The sequence below is a fragment of the Salmo trutta genome, unplaced genomic scaffold (assembly GCF_901001165.1).
Source record: "Salmo trutta unplaced genomic scaffold, fSalTru1.1, whole genome shotgun sequence".
NCBI lineage: Eukaryota > Metazoa > Chordata > Actinopteri > Salmoniformes > Salmonidae > Salmo > Salmo trutta.
Genome location: NW_021822962.1, coordinates 1,750,401 through 1,767,579, shown reverse-complemented (window position 1 = coordinate 1,767,579; position 17,179 = coordinate 1,750,401). Strand labels below are relative to the sequence as shown.

The 17,179-nt window shown below is 43.8% G+C and overlaps 1 protein-coding gene and 1 long non-coding RNA gene across 2 annotated transcripts in view; both read right to left on the bottom strand.

Annotated features, from left to right (window-relative positions):
* Positions 1-17,179, bottom strand: part of nbeal2 (neurobeachin-like 2) — a 143,494-nt gene that overhangs the window by 11,616 nt on the left and 114,699 nt on the right. Inside the window, exons 37-52 of the mRNA XM_029746683.1 lie at positions 14,559-14,708; positions 14,094-14,251; positions 11,549-11,673; positions 10,918-11,035; positions 10,594-10,751; positions 9,987-10,120; positions 9,532-9,639; positions 8,178-8,273; positions 7,721-7,845; positions 7,208-7,348; positions 4,980-5,110; positions 4,035-4,144; positions 3,772-3,889; positions 2,780-2,877; positions 716-829; positions 477-563 (exon numbers count right to left, since the gene is read on the bottom strand). Of these exons, the coding sequence (XP_029602543.1) occupies positions 477-563; positions 716-829; positions 2,780-2,877; positions 3,772-3,889; positions 4,035-4,144; positions 4,980-5,110; positions 7,208-7,348; positions 7,721-7,845; positions 8,178-8,273; positions 9,532-9,639; positions 9,987-10,120; positions 10,594-10,751; positions 10,918-11,035; positions 11,549-11,673; positions 14,094-14,251; positions 14,559-14,708 (1,971 nt within the window). The remainder of the gene's footprint in view (positions 1-476; positions 564-715; positions 830-2,779; positions 2,878-3,771; positions 3,890-4,034; positions 4,145-4,979; positions 5,111-7,207; positions 7,349-7,720; positions 7,846-8,177; positions 8,274-9,531; positions 9,640-9,986; positions 10,121-10,593; positions 10,752-10,917; positions 11,036-11,548; positions 11,674-14,093; positions 14,252-14,558; positions 14,709-17,179) is intronic.
* LOC115187691 (uncharacterized) lies at positions 5,633-7,126 on the bottom strand. Its single transcript, XR_003876115.1, has 3 exons — positions 6,464-7,126; positions 5,730-5,909; positions 5,633-5,651 (listed from the first exon to the last, which is right to left on the bottom strand). It is a non-coding gene; the product is annotated as an uncharacterized LOC115187691 (long non-coding RNA).

The following is a 17,179-nucleotide window of genomic DNA, read 5'->3' as shown; positions in this document are numbered from 1 at the left end:
GTGTGTGTGTGTGTGTGTGTGTGTGTGTGTGTGTAATCATTTGGTGCTTATACAGTATTTATCCTATTTCACACATTAACAAGTGTGTATTAATAGCATGTGTGAATTGGAAAAGTGTTTTTTGCATATCCCCACTCCCCCTGAGACACCCTGGGAGAGTGAGGTCACGACCAGCGTCAGCCATTATCAACGGAGACTGTCGTGGAAATTCAGTACTGAGAGAGATTTGGTCATTTCTTCAAACAATCATCTTGATTTAATATTGATTAATTACTGCAAATAATGACGGTTAGGGTTAAGGGCCTTACTCGACGGGACATCGACAGATTGACGGCTCGGGGATTCTAACTAGTGACCTTTCAGTTACTGGCCCAACACTCCAACCGCTAGGCTACCTGCTGCCTGTGTGTGTGTGTGCATGTGCGTGTGTGCGTGTGCGCATGTGCGCGTGTGAGTGAGTGAGATATTGTTCTCACCAGTACGTCAGAGCCCTGGATGATGAAGGAGCGGTTCTGGTTCCTGGGAACCACCGCCTGGACCAGAGGTTGCCCATCACACACCACCTAGGAGCACACACACACACAAACATACACACACAATCAACATTTGAATAGTGAAGTGGTTATTGTAATTGTAAATGTAGGGGCTATGATATAGACTCCTAGAGAAACTTCCTGATTCTGATGAAATATAGGAGAATGATTCCTCTCTTTACCTCCTTAAAAGGGCGTAGTTTGTCGAGCTGTTCAAACAGGTTGGGGGGTAGAGTGTCCATGCGGGCCTGCCTCCTAGAGGCATTCTCTGATGACATACGAGGAGGGTGTGGCTCCTAACAAGAAAGAAAGAGAGAAAGAAAGAAAGAGCACAGTAAGTCAGTCAATGTCCCACTGAGAAACTACAGACACCCAGACAGGGAGCTACAGACACCCAGACAGGGAGCTACAGACACCCAGACAGGGAGCTACAGACACCCAGACAGGGAGCTACAGACACCTAGACAGGGAGCTACAGACACCCAGACAGGGAGCTACAGACACCCAGACAGGGAGCTACAGACACCCAGACAGGGAGCTACAGACACCCAGACAGGTAGCTACAGACAGACACCCAGACAGGGGGCTACAGACACCCAGACAGGGAGCTACAGACACCCAGACAGGGGGCTACAGACACCCAGACAGGGAGCTACAGACACCCAGACAGGGAGCTACAGACACCCAGACAGGGAGCTACAGACACCCAGACAGGGAGCTACAGACACCCAGACAGGGAGCTACAGACACCCAGACAGGGAGCTACAGACACCCAGACAGGGAGTTACAGACACCCAGACAGGGAGCTACAGACACCCAGACAGGGAGCTACAGACACCCAGACAGGGAGCTACAGACACCCAGACAGGGAGTTACAGACACCCAGACAGGGAGCTACAGACACCCAGACAGGGAGCTACAGACACCCAGACAGGTAGCTACAGACACCCAGACAGGGAGCTACAGACACCTAGACAGGGAGTTACAGACACCCAGACAGGGAGCTACAGACACCTAGACAGGGAGTTACAGACACCCAGACAGGGAGTTACAGACAGACACCCAGACAGGGAGTTACAGACAGACACCCAGACAGGGAGCTACAGACAGACACCCAGACAGGGAGTTACAGACAGACACCCAGACAGGGAGCTACAGACACCCAGACAGGGAGCTACAGACACCCAGACAGGGAGTTACAGACACCCAGACCGGGAGCTACAGACACCCAGACAGGGAGCTACAGACACCCAGACAAGGAGCTACAGACAGACACCCAGACAGGGAGCTACAGACACCCAGACAGGGAGCTACAGACACCCAGACAGGGAGCTACAGACACCTAGACAGGGAGCTACAGACACCCAGACAGGGAGCTACAGACACCCAGACAGGGAGCTACAGACACCTAGACAGGGAGCTACAGACACCCAGACAGGGAGTTACAGACACCCAGACAGGGAGCTACAGACACCTAGACAGGGAGCTACAGACACCCAGACAGGGAGTTACAGACACCCAGACAGGTAGCTACAGACACCCAGACAGGGGGCTACAGACACCCAGACAGGGAGCTACAGACACCCAGACAGGGAGCTACAGACACCCAGACAGGGAGCTACAGACAGACACCCAGACAGGGAGCTACAGACAGACACCCAGACAGGGAGCTACAGACAGACACCCAGACAGGTAGCTACAGACAGACACCCAGACAGGTAGCTACAGACAGACACCCAGACAGCTAGCTACAGACAGACACCCAGACAGCTAGCTACAGACAGACACCCAGACAGCTAGCTACAGACAGACACCCAGACAGCTAGCTACAGACAGACACACAGACAGCTAGCTACAAACAGACAGCTAGCTACAGACAGACACCCAGACAGCTAGCTACAGACAGACACCCAGACAGCTAGCTACAGACAGACACCCAGACAGCTAGCTACAGACAGACACCCAGACAGGGAGCTACAGACAGACACCCAGACAGGGAGCTACAGACAGACACCCAGACAGGGAGCTACAGACAGACACCCAGACAGGGAGCTACAGACAGACACCCAGACAGGGAGCTACAGACAGACACCCAGACAGGGAGCTACAGACAGACACCCAGACAGGGAGCTCCAGACAGACACCCAGACAGGGAGCTACAGACAGTCAGATTCACAGACTGATCAACAGTGTCCTTCAGTCAAACACACACACACACACACACACACACACACACACACACACACTTTGAGTAGTTGACAGGGCGTCTGTCCAAAGTTACTGATGATGCCCTCCAGGGCCTTGCGCTCCGTCTCATTGGCTATGGCGTCCAGATCCACCGCACCTACACAAAATAACAGAATATAATAAATAGAACAGACCAGAATAGAACAGAACAGACCAGAATAGAACAGACCAGAATAGAACAGAACAGACCAGAATAGAACAGACCAGAATAGAACAGACCAGAATAGAACAGAACAGACCAGAATAGAACAGACCAGAATAGAACAGAACAGACCAGAATAGAACAGACCAGAATAGAACAGAACAGACCAGAATAGAACACAACAGAATAGAACAGACCAGAATAGAACAGAACAGACCAGAATAGAACAGACCAGAATAGAACAGACCAGAATAGAACAGAACAGACCAGAATAGACCAGAATAGAACAGAATAGACCAGAATAGAACACAACAGAATAGAACAGACCAGAATAGAACAGAACAGACCAGAATAGAACAGACCAGAATAGAACAGACCAGAATAGAACAGAACAGACCAGAATAGAACAGACCAGAATAGAACAGAACAGACCAGAATAGACCAGAATAGAACAGAATAGAACAGACCAGAATAGAACAGACCAGAACAGACCAGAATAGAACAGACCAGAATAGAACAGAATAGAACAGACCAGAATAGAACAGACCAGAATAGAACAGAACACAACAGAATAGAACAGACCAGAATAGAACAGACCAGAATAGAACAGAACAGACCAGAGTAGAAGTCTATTGTGCAACTCTGATATGGAAATGTTGTCTGGTGTCTGAGTGAGGATGGAGGGAAGAGCTCTCTCACCCACTCCTATTCCTCATATCACATTGGGAGAAGTCTCAAATTGTACCCTTTTCCCTATATAGTGCACTACTTTAGACTAGGAGCCATAGGGCTTTGGTCAATATTAGTGACCTATATAGAGAATAGGGTGTCATTCGGGACTCTCCTTACCTTCATAGGTGCAGTAGTAGAAGACATTGAGGGCCTCCACCGCCTCCTCCCCTCTCTGCTTGCAGCCAAAGATCAGGTCAATCCACTCATGGAGGTGAGAGGAAACGTGCTCACACTCCTAGACCATATTGAGGGACAAATGCATTTGTAAAAGGAAATGTATTTGATTACTTTATTAAAATGTGTCCAATCAGAGTGTAGCATGGCTGTGGGGGTTGCACCAGCGTTTCCCATAGATTATTTTTCAAGGCGGAAGGCCTCACCAGAGCTTTCCTGTGTTTCCTGATGAAGTCTTCTCTAGACAAGGCCCATTGTGGTAACAGAACATCAGTCACATTGTTCTGGGTCATCTGCAGACTGCCCAGGTCAAACCCTGCAGTAAACACACACAGAGACAGTCAATCCTTCCTCAGCTACATAAACAGACTATCCAACATTTGGTAGGGTATGAGGCTCTATGAAACACTATGATAGGCCATATTTCTGTTGTTGATATACTGTGTAAGGAATGACTTGTGAATATGAATTAACATAACATGGTTGCATTCCACTTAGGATGCTTTCATAAATACACCCTGGAAATCTACTCAGATTATAGAGCACTCTGGTATGACAGTTCCCAGAGCGTACTTTGACACTCCAGAGTGAGTTCGTTAACACAGCAGCCTTCGTCATCCTCATGTGAAGAGAACACAGCCTTCGTCATCCTCATGTGAAGGGAACCCAGCCTTAGTCATCCTCATGTGAAGGGAACACAGCCTTAGTCATCCTCATGTGAAGGGAACACAGCCTTAGTCGTCCTCATGTGAAGAGAACACAGCCTTAGTCGTCCTCATGTGAAGGGAACACAGCCTTAGTCGTCCTCATGTGAAGGGAACACAGCCTTCGTCATCCTCATGTGAAGGGAACACAGCCTTCGTCATCCTCATGTGAAGGGAACACAGCCTTAGTCTTCCTCATGTGAAGGGAACACAGCCTTCGTCATCCTCATGTGAAGGGAACACAGACTTAGTCATCCTCAAGTGAAGGGAACACAGCCTTAGTCTTCCTCAAGTGAAGGGAACACAGCCTTAGTCTTCCTCAAGTGAAGGGAACACAGCCTTAGTCTTCCTCAAGTGAAGGGAACACAGCCTTAGTCTTCCTCAAGTGAAGGGAACACAGCCTTAGTCGTCCTCATGTGAAGGGAACACAGCCTTAGTGCTACTCACCGTTGATGTTCTGCAGGAACTCTGGAAAGTAGAAGAACTCAGGGATGAGCTCTTTGACGTCTGCGGGACTCTCCATGCGAGCCTGCCAGGCTGCGGCTACAGAGTGGAACTGACGGTCTGCACAGTCAAACCTGCAACACACACGGCCAGGAACCACACTGTTCAAATGTAACAGACACACACACACTTTGAAATGTTAGGTTAACACGTTACACCCCCATACAACTACAAACACCACCACACTCCCTTCCACAGCTCCAAACACCCTGATACACACGTGTGTCTTCAAACAACCCAATATACACCCACACACACACCCCTGCTGTACCTGCCGCTCTGCAGCTGGATGAGGAGGGTGGTGAAGGGTTACTGTACCTGCAGCTGGATGTGGAGGGTGGTGAAGGGTTACTGTACCTGCAGCTGGATGTGAAGGGTGGTGAATGGTTACTGTACCTGCCGTCCTGCAGCTGGATGAGGAGGGTGGTGAAGGGTTACTGTACCTGCTGTCCTGCAGCTGGATGAGGAGGGTGGTGAAGGGTTATTGTACCTGCAGCTGGATGTGGAGGGTGGTGAAGGGTTACTGTACCTGCAGCTGGATGAGGAGGGTGGTGAAGGGTTACTGTACCTGCAGCTGGATGTGGAGGGTGGTGAATGGTTACTGTACCTGCCGTCCTGCAGCTGGATGAGGAGGGTGATGAAGGGTTACTGTACCTGTAGCTGGATGTGGAGGGTGGTGAAGGGTTACTGTACCTGCAGCTGGATGAGGAGGGTGGTGAAGGGTTACTGTACCTGCCGTCCTGCAGCTGGATGTGGAGGGTGGTGAAGGGTTACTGTACCCGCCGTCCTGCAGCTGGATGTGGAGGGTGGTGAAGGGTTACTGTACCTGCCGTCCTGCAGCTGGATGAGGAGGGTGGTGAAGGGTTACTGTACCTGCAGCTGGATGTGGAGGGTGGTGAAGGGTCACTGTACCTGCAGCTGGATGAGGAGGGTGGTGAAGGGTTACTGTACCTGCAGCTGGATGTGGAGGGTGGTGAAGGGTTACTGTACCTGCAGCTGGATGTGGAGGGTAGTGAAGGGTTACTGTACCTGCCGTCCTGCAGCTGGATGTGGAGGGTAGTGAAGGGTTACTGTACCTACAGCTGGATGTGGAGGGTGGTGAAGGGTTACTGTACCTGCAGCTGGATGAGGAGGGTGGTGAAGGGTTACTGTACCTGCAGCTGGATGTGGAGGGTGGTGAAGGGTTACTGTACCTGCAGCTGGATGAGGAGGGTGGTGAAGGGTTACTGTCCCTGCAGCTGGATGAGGAGGGTGGTGAAGGGTTACTGTACCTGCAGCTGGATGTGGAGGGTGGTGAAGGGTTACTGTACCTGCAGCTGGATGTGGAGGGTGGTGAAGGGTTACTGTACCTGCAGCTGGATGTGGAGGGTGGTGAAGGGTTACTGTACCTGCAGCTGGATGAGGAGGGTGGTGAAGGGTTACTGTACCTGCCGTCCTGCAGCTGGATGAGGAGGGTGGTGAAGGGTTACTGTACCTGCCGTCCTGCAGCTGGATGTGGAGGGTGGTGAAGGGTTACTGTACCTGCCGTCCTGCAGCTGGATGAGGAGGGTGGTGAAGGGTTACTGTACCTGCCGTCCTGCAGCTGGATGTGGAGGGTGGTGAAGGGTTACTGTACCTGCCGTCCTGCAGCTGGATGAGGAGGGTGGTGAAGGGTTACTGTACCTGCCGTCCTGCAGCTGGATGTGGAGGGTGGTGAAGGGTTACTGTACCTGCCGTCCTGCAGCTGGATGAGGAGGGTGGTGAAGGGTTACTGTACCTGCCGTCCTGCAGCTGGATGTGGAGGGTGGTGAAGGGTTACTGTACCTGCCGTCCTGCAGCTGGATGTGGAGGGTGGTGAAGGGTTACTGTACCTGCCGTCCTGCAGCTGGATGTGGAGGGTGGTGAAGGGTTACTGTACCTGCCGTCCTGCAGCTGGATGAGGAGGGTGGTGAAGGGTTACTGTACCTGCTGTCCTGCAGCTGGATGTGGAGGGTGGTGAAGGGTTACTGTACCTGCCGTCCTGCAGCTGGATGAGGAGGGTGGTGAAGGGTTACTGTACCTGCCGTCCTGCAGCTGGATGTGGAGGGTGGTGAAGGGTTACTGTACCTGCAGCTGGATGTGGAGGGTGGTGAAGGGTTACTGTACCTGCCGTCCTGCAGCTGGATGTGGGGGGTGGTGAAGGGTTACTGTACCTGCCGTCCTGCAGCTGGATGTGGAGGGTGGTGAAGGGCTCCATACGGATCATGTAGTGCATGACTCCTGCAGCGTTAGAGTAGTGTGTTCCATAGTGGAACTTGTCTATCGTGCCCGTTGAGTCCTCAAAGCTCTCATACCTGATCAGACAAGACAAAATGATTAAAATGGTACCCTGCATTAACAGGAACAGCAATGAATTCAACATGAAACACAGGCAGTAACACAGTGTATTTGTGGAGCATGTAGGCTGTGTATAATACTGGTCATAATAAAACAGACTCAATTCAGATAACACAACACATGTACTAGGATATGCTTGGTGTTTTAACAGAACTGGAGATGATCTGATCTGCGTCCCAAATGGCATCATCTTCCCTACATAGTGCACTACTTTTGACCAGAGCCACCTATTCCCTGGTTATAAATAGTGACATAGTGTACATAGGAAACAGGATGCCATTTGGGACACAGACCTGGAGTTCTCTGTGCGAGGTTACTGCAGTACTCACTTCTCCCTGACGTTCTGTGCGTGGCGGGGGTTGACTACTCCGATGGGTTTGGACAGGTCTCTGAATACGGCTGGGTTCTCCAGGTCCAGATCTGGAGAGGTGTAGTCACTCAGCACCCATGGGAACTGGACACAACCCAACCCAACCCAGGGACACCATTAGATTAGACTGGACTACAGCATGAATGCTGTTCGCTCATTTGTTCCTGCATTCATTCATAGAATCAATGGTTCATTCGTTGTTTATTCTTCTGTTCATTCATAGAATCAATGGTTCATTCGTTTGTTGATTCTTCTGTTCATTCATTCATTCATAGAATCAATGATTCATTCGTTTGTTTATTCTTCTGTTCATTCATTCATTCATTCATAGAATCAATGATTCATTCGTTTGTTGATTCTTCTGTTCATTCATTTCATTCCTCCCTCCCTCCCTGGTTTCCGGGACAGGGACTTACCACAGGGTACTGAGACAGGTCGTTGTAGGTACGTCCAGAGATGGTGTTCAGTTGCATCAGATATTCAAAGTTGGAAATCTCTCTGCATACCCATCTCTAATGACAAAACACAAACAGTTAGCTTCCTCTCTGCATACCCATCTCTGCATACCCATCTCTAATGACAAAACACAAACGGTTAGCTTCCTCTCTGCATACCCATCTCTAATGACAAAACACAAACAGTTAGCTTCCTCTCTGCATACCCATCTCTGCATACCCATCTCTAATGACAAAACACAAACAGTTAGCTTCCTCTCTGCATACCCATCTCTGCATACCCATCTCTAATGACAAAACACAAACGGTTAGCTTCCTCTCTGCATACCCATCTCTAATGACAAAACACAAACAGTTAGCTTCCTCTCTGCATATCCATCTCTAATGACAAAACACAAAGTTAGCTTCCTCTCTGCATACCCATCTCTAATGACAAAACACAAACAGTTAGCTTCCTATTTGCATACCCATCTCTAATGACAAAACACAAACAGTTAGCTTCCTCTCTGCATACCCATCTCTAATGACAAAACACAAACAGTTAGCTTCCTCTCTGCATACCCATCTCTAATGACAAAACACAAACAGTTAGCTTCCTATTTGCATACCCATCTCTAATGACAAAACACAAACAGTTAGCTTCCTCTCTGCATACCCATCTCTAATGACAAAACACAAACAGTTAGCTTCCTCTCTGCATACCCATCTCTAATGACAAAACACAAAGTTAGCTTCCTCTCTGCATACCCATCTCTAATGACAAAACACAAAGTTAGCTTCCTCTCTGCATACCCATCTCTAATGACAAAACACAAACAGTTAGCTTCCTCTCTGCATATCCATCTCTAATGACAAAACACAAACAGTTAGCTTCCTCTCTGCATACCCATCTCTAATGACAAAACACAAACAGTTAGCTTCCTCTCTGCATACCCATCTCTAATGACAAACACAAACAGCAGCTTCCTCTTAGTTTAGTTGACATGTCTGACATCATCATCATCTGAGACTCAATCATTAAGATGTTACTGAGGTAGTAGGCTGAGGTAGTAGGCTGAGGTAGTAGGCTGAGGTAGTAGGCTGGGGTAGTAGGCTGAGGTAGTAGGCTGAGGTAGTAGGCTGATGTAGTAGGCTGAGGTAGTAGGCTGAGGTAGTAGGTCCTTACTGAATCAATAGTTATCTGTTGTAACACACAGGTTACATCCCAAACTGCACCCTATTCCCTACATAGTGCACTGCTTTTGACCAGAGCCCTATGGGCCCTACATAGGGAATAGGGAGCCATTTGTGATGCAGACAGAGTTATCAGCTGTACCTGTGTGAGTCCAGAAGCCTTGAGGAGCTCCTGAGGAGAGCGGGAGCCGAAATAGAAGAGGTTGGGGGGCCGCAGCCCCAGGATCCTAGAGTACACCATGTTCCTCACCTGGGGAGGGAGGTCGGGGTCAGGTTATACATGTCTCTTACACTGGTCCTTTTCAAATCACTTCACATTATCATTGGTGTCAAATAATGATACAATTCCACATCTTTTACAGGTATTGGGCTCAACACTGGTACAAAGACAGTGGTGGCTGGTGCCACATTAAATCGGAGGATGGGCTCAGCTGGAAACGGAATGGTATCAGCCACATCAAAGACATGGTTTCCTTGTGTTTGATACCAATACATTGACTCCATTCCGGCCATTACTGGGAGCCATCTTCCCCTCATTAACCTTCACTGTAGTAAGACCTCAGGCCCTTGAATCTAGCAGTTAGACTAGAGACACACCTTCTTCTTGAAGTTGATGAAGTAGTGTGACTGGTCGATGAAGAACAGCTCCACAGCAGAGCGACGCAGGTTGTAGCGTCTCAGGTGCACCTCTCTCAGCTGAGACAGGGGCCGCTTGAAATCAAAACCAATTCCTGGATAGATAGAAGTTTGTCAACATCAACTCTTTCAGATTCAGTTGTGTCATGATGTCAGCAGCGACTGTTCTTTACTGTAACTGGGGAATGATGCATACACAAAGACAGATCCTGTGGACAGATGTATCATGATGTCAGCGGTGACTGTTCTTTACTGTAACTGGGGAATGATGCATACACAAAGACAGATCCTGTGGACAGATGTATCATGATGTCAGCGGTGACTGTTCTTTACTGTAACTGGGGAATGATGCATACACAAAGACAGATCCTGTGGACAGATGTATCATGATGTCAGCGGTGACTGTTCTTTACTGTAACTGGGGAATGATGCATACACAAAGACAGATCCTGTGGACAGATGAGTGGAGAATCTCCATTGATATAGCTTTACGGTCTCAGACTAGATTTAATCTGTGTCCAGGAAACTGCCCCATAGTGTTCATTGCCAGACGTCTTTATGTCCTCACCCTCTTCCGTCTCCTCCTTCTCGCTGCTGGCGTCGTAGAAGTACAGGTGATGTGTGGTGACCTCCAGCCGACCCGGAACCACCGCCACGATGGTGATGAGCTCACAGTCCTCCGACAGAACCAGCTTCTCCTTCTGACTGTCGTCCTCCCCCTCCACCCTGAGGAACCGACAGAGAAAAGACATGTATCAGATGAATATTCCCCCACTAGCATTTCTGATTCAACTAACCAACAGCTTGCTGATTATTTTACTAGTTCAATCAGGTCACTGGTGCTGAGGTTGATATGTGGAGTGGGTAGGGGGGTGGAGATCAAGTCACTCACTTATTGTCCAGAAAGACAATGTCCTCTTCTCCTAACTGGTCATCCTCCATGTCACTCACTTTGGCCTCCTTGGCAACAGCCAATGGGAGGGGTTCTGAGCTGCGAGGACTATCAGCTCCTGTTGTGGAGAGATGCAGACAGACAATACAGTCTACTGAACCTGAACACACTCTCACAGACCTATATTACCTGAACACACTCTCACAGACCTATATTACCTGAACACGCTCTCACAGACCTATATTACCTGAACACGCTCTCACAGACCTATATTACCTGAACACACTCTCACAGACCTATATTACCTGAGCAGAGATTCAGAATGATATTTCTGTTTTATCTGATGTTTTGAAGCTTAATGCCAAACGAATTCCCCAATCTTAGGAAAATAAAGGTCTTCTAATCCAATGTTACCTGAACACAGATTTTTAAAACACATCTTCAAAACACAGCAGTGCCCTGAACTAACCTGCACACGAAAACAGATCACCTACCAATTTAGATTGGAAAATTGCTTCTGCTCAACAAAAGCAATTCACTGAAATCTTGTAGACATGGCTACGACATCATAACATGGCAAGCACCTAAAGTCCTAACATGCGATGTATATTTGTCATCTCATAAGGCATACCCATATTGTCTCTGAAGGCGCTGGCTTCCTGGTGAGTGTCGTACTGGTAGTTAGGCACTAGTTTCAGACGCATCTTAGAATACGTCTCTGCACTGGACAACTTCCATTTCACCTCTAGTGGGACTCTGAGGTAGAAATCACAGTAGATTCCAGTCAGGCACAAAGCACCACAACAAAGCTTACAATATATGACATTAGTGGTTGAGTCCATCTGGTGCAGGACAAAGCTCCCATTATATGTTGATCTAGGGTCAGTTTTGCACTTTAACCCCTAATGGTTAAAGGAGTTGTTCACTATTTTACAACATGATGTTAGATGGTTCCTCACCTTGAAAGTAGCCTATGAGCCAGGAGAAACAGCCATTACGAACTTAAGCTAACTTTAGCAAACGCTAGCTAAAAATCAATGGAAGTGATGGGGGATGAGAATGTTTATTTTTTATATGGCCAAATCATCTTAAAGTAACATCAAACCAAATATGGAGTTGATGTCAGGTGACTTGGACAGTATTTGTTTCTAAACATCCCCTCATCACATCCATTGATTTGTAGCTAGCGGTGGCTAAAGTTAGCTGAAGTTTGAAAATGGTTGATTAAAGATAACTGCACCATGGATTCCAATTTCTCCTGGCCCATAGACTACTTATTTTCAGGGTGAGGAACCAGCTAACGTCATGTTGTAAAATAATGAACTACTCCTTTAATGTTAGGACATGGGGAAGGTAACCAGAGCCTAGATATATACCTTACGGCAACTACAACCTGGAGCTTAAACCATACAGATAAATATACAGACACATAAAGATACGGTCTGGACTACATTTAGGGTCTGACCAGAGCCCTATGGGCCTTAGTCAAAAGTAGTGCACTACCTAGGGAATAGGGTGCCATTTGGGACGCAAATATAGATATACAGTTGAAGTCGGAAGTTTACATACACCTTAGCCAAATACATTTAACCTCAGTTTTTCACAATTCCTGACATTTAATCCTAGTAAAAATTCCCTGTCTTAGGTCAGTTAGGATCACCACTTTATTTTAAGAATGTGAAATGTCAGAATAATAGTAGAGAGAATTATTTATTTCAGCTTTTATTTCTTTCATCACATTCCCAGTTGGTCAGAAGTTTACATACACTCAAGTAGTATTTGGTAGCATTGCATTTAAATTGTTTAACTTGGATCAAACGTTTTGGGTAGCCTTCCACAAGCTTCCCACAATAAGTTGGTGTGAATTTTGGCCCATTCCTCCTGACAGAGCTGGTGTAACTGAGTCAGGTTTGTAGGCCTCCTTGCTCGCACACGCTTATTCAGTTCTGCCCACAAATTTTCTATAGGATTGAGGTCAGGGCTTTGTGATGGCCACTCCAAGACCTTGACTTTGTTGTTCTTAAGCCATTTTGACACCAATTTGGAAGTATGCTTGGGGTCATTGTCCATTTGGAAGTCCCATTTGCGACCAAGCTTTAACTTCCTGACTGATGTCTTGAGATGTTGCTTCAATATATCCACATAATTTTACTTCTCCATGATGCCATCTATTTTGTGAAGTGCACCAGTCCCTCCTGCAGCAAAGCACCCCCACAACATGATGCTGCCTCCCCCGTGCTTCACGATTGGGATGGTGTTCTTCGGCTTGCAAGCTTCCCCCTTTTTCCTCCAAATATAACGATGGTCAATATGGCCAAACAGTTCTATTTCTGTTTCATCAGACTAGAGGACATTTCTCCAAAAAGTATGATCTTTGCCCCCATGTGCAGTTGCAAACCATAGTCTGGCTTTTTTATGGCGGTTTTGGAGCAGTGGCATCTTCCTTGCTGAGTGGCTTTTCAGGTTATGTCGATATAGGACTCGTTTTACTGTGGATATAGGTACTTTTGTACCTGTTTCCTCCAGTATCTTCACAAGGTCCTTTGCTGTTGTTCTGGGATTCATTTGCACTTTTCGCACCAAAGTACGTTAATCTCTAGGAGACAGAACGCGTCTCCTTCCTGAGCGGTATGACGGCTGCGTGGTCCCATGGTGTTTATACTTGCGTACTATTATTTGTACAGATGGACGTGGTACCTTCAGGCGTTTGGAAATTGCTCCCAAGGATGAACCAGACTTGTTTGGCTGATTTCTTTTGATTTTCCCATGATGTCAAGCAAAGAGGCACTGAGTTTGAAGGTAGGCCTTGAAATACATCTACAGGTACACCTCCAATTGACTAAAATTATGTCAATTAGCCTATCAGAAGCTTCTAAAGCCATGACATCATTTTCTGGAATTTTCCAAGCTGTTTAAAGGCACAGTCAACTTAGTTAATGTAAACTTCTGACCCACTGGAATTGTGATACAGTGAATTATAAGTGAAATAATCTGTCTGTAAACAATTGTTGGAAAAATGACTTGTGTCATGCACAAACTAGACTTCCTAACCGACTTGCCAAAACTATAGTTTGTTAACAAGAAATGTGTGGAGTGGTTGAAAAATTAGTTTTAATGACTCCAACCTAAGTGTATGTAAACTTCTGACTTCAACTGTAGATACAATAGAGTCTGACCTGTGTGCCCAGGCCCCTCTCTCGCTGGTGAGCAGCCTGCGGAGGGACTTCCAGTGGCGCCACACAACTCCCTGCTGGCCGGAGCTCTGTTTCTGACCACTGTGGTAACGGCTGTTTTCACTGCGTACCCGCCTCAGGTACGGGTCCACTATCACCTCCTGTAAGAGCACACACAGACCCCATGCGCACGCACGAACACACACAGAAATACCTGTAGATTACTGACCAATCAGCAATACAAGCACAAACCAAGTTCTACTGGGTTGATAATCCACTGCTTCAGAATACTCCAGATCACCACAATATAATGACAACAGCACAACTAGAAGCTGAACAAAAACAACTTTCAAGACACATAATATTGACTTGATATTAATGTCATAATGGAGGTTATTTCATAATGGAGGACAGTGGGCTGTACTATGACCTCATAGGAGTACCAGGCCTGCTACTAGCATAGTTTACCTGGAACTTGTCTTTGCTGTAGGTCCTCTCTTTGTCCCGCCGTATGGCAGTGCTCATCAGGTCATCAAAGCATGAGTTCCAGAAGTTAGACATGAGGTCATGACTCTTCCCAAACTGATCCAGTTCATACTGCTCCATGGTGGGCTGCACCTACACATTACATACACACATTATATACTGTAATGTTACACACTACCTACACATTACATACACATTATATACTGTAATGTTATACAGTACCTAGACACATTATATACTGTAATGTTACACAGTACCTACACATTACATACACACATTATATACTGTAATGTTACACAGTACCTACACATTACATACACACATTATATACTGTAATGTTACACAGTACCTACACATTACATACACACATTATATACTGTAATGTTACACAGTACCTACACATTACATACACACATTATATACTGTAATGTTACACACTACCTACACATTACATACACACATTATATACTGTAATGTTATACACTACCTACACATTACATACATACATTATATACTGTAATGTTACACACTACCTACACATTACATACACACATTATATACTGTAATGTTATACACTACCTACACATTACATACACACATTATATACTGTAATGTTACATACACACATTATATACAGTAATGTTATATATTACCTATACATTATATACAGTAATGTTATATATTACCTATACATTATATACAGTAATGTTATATACTACCTATACATTATATACAGTAATGTTATATATTACCTATACATTACATACAGTAATGTTATATACTACCTATACATTATATACAGTAATGTTATATACTACCTATTCATTATATACAGTAATGTTATATATTACCTATACATTATATACAGTAATGTTATATATTACCTATACATTATATACAGTAATGTTATATATTACCTATACATTATATACAGTAATGTTATATACTACCTATACATTATATACTGTAATGTTATATATTACCTATACATTATATACAGGAATGTTATATATTACCTATACATTATATACAGTAATGTTATATACTACATATACAGTAATGTTATATACTACCTATACATTATATACTGTAATGTTATATACTACCTATTCATTATATACAGTAATGTTACATACTACCTATACATTATATACAGTAATGTTATATATTACCTATACATTATATACAGTAATGTTATATACTACCTATACATTATATACAGTAATGTTATATATTACCTATACATTATATACAGTAATGTTATATACTACCTATACATTAATGTTATATACTACCTATACAGTAATGTTATATACTACCTATACATTATATACTGTAATGTTACATACTACCTATACATTATATACAGTAATGTTATATACTACCTATACATTATATACAGTAATGTTATATATTACCTATACATTATATACAGTAATGTTATATACTACCTATACATTATATACAGTAATGTTATATACTACCTATACATTATATACTGTAATGTTATATACTACCTATACATTATATACAGTAATGTTATATATTACCTATACATTAATGTTATATACTACCTATACAGTAATGTTATATACTACCTATACATTATATACTGTAATGTTACATACTACCTATACATTATATACAGTAATGTTATATACTACCTATACATTATATACAGTAATGTTATATATTACCTATACATTATATACAGTAATGTTATATACTACCTATACATTATATACAGTAATGTTATATACTACCTATACATTATATACTGTAATGATATATATTACCTATACATTATATACAGTAATGTTATATATTACCTATACATTATATACAGTAATGTTATATATTACCTATACATTATATACAGTAATGTTATATACTACCTATACATTAATGTTATATACTACCTATTCATTATATACAGTAATGTTACATACTACCTATACATTATATACAGGAATGTTATATATTACCTATACATTATATACAGTAATGTTATATACTACATATACAGTAATGTTATATACTACCTATACATTATATACTGTAATGTTATATACTACCTATTCATTATATACAGTAATGTTACATACTACCTATACATTATATACAGTAATGTTATATATTACCTATACATTATATACAGGAATGTTATATATTACCTATACATTATATACTGTAATGTTATATATTACCTATACATTATATACATTAATGTTATATATTACCTATTCATTATATACAGGAATGTTATATATTACCTATACATTATATACAGTAATGTTATATATTACCTATACATTATATACAGTAATGTTATATATTACCTATACATTATATACAGGAATGTTATATATTACCTATACATTATATACTGTAATGTTATATACTACATATACAGTAATGTTATATACTACCTATACATTATATACAGTAATGTTATATATTACCTATACATTATATACAGGAATGTTATATATTACCTATACATTATATACTGTAATGTTATATACTACATATACAGTAATGTTATATATTACCTATACATTATATACTGTAATGTTATATACTACATATACAGTAATGTTATA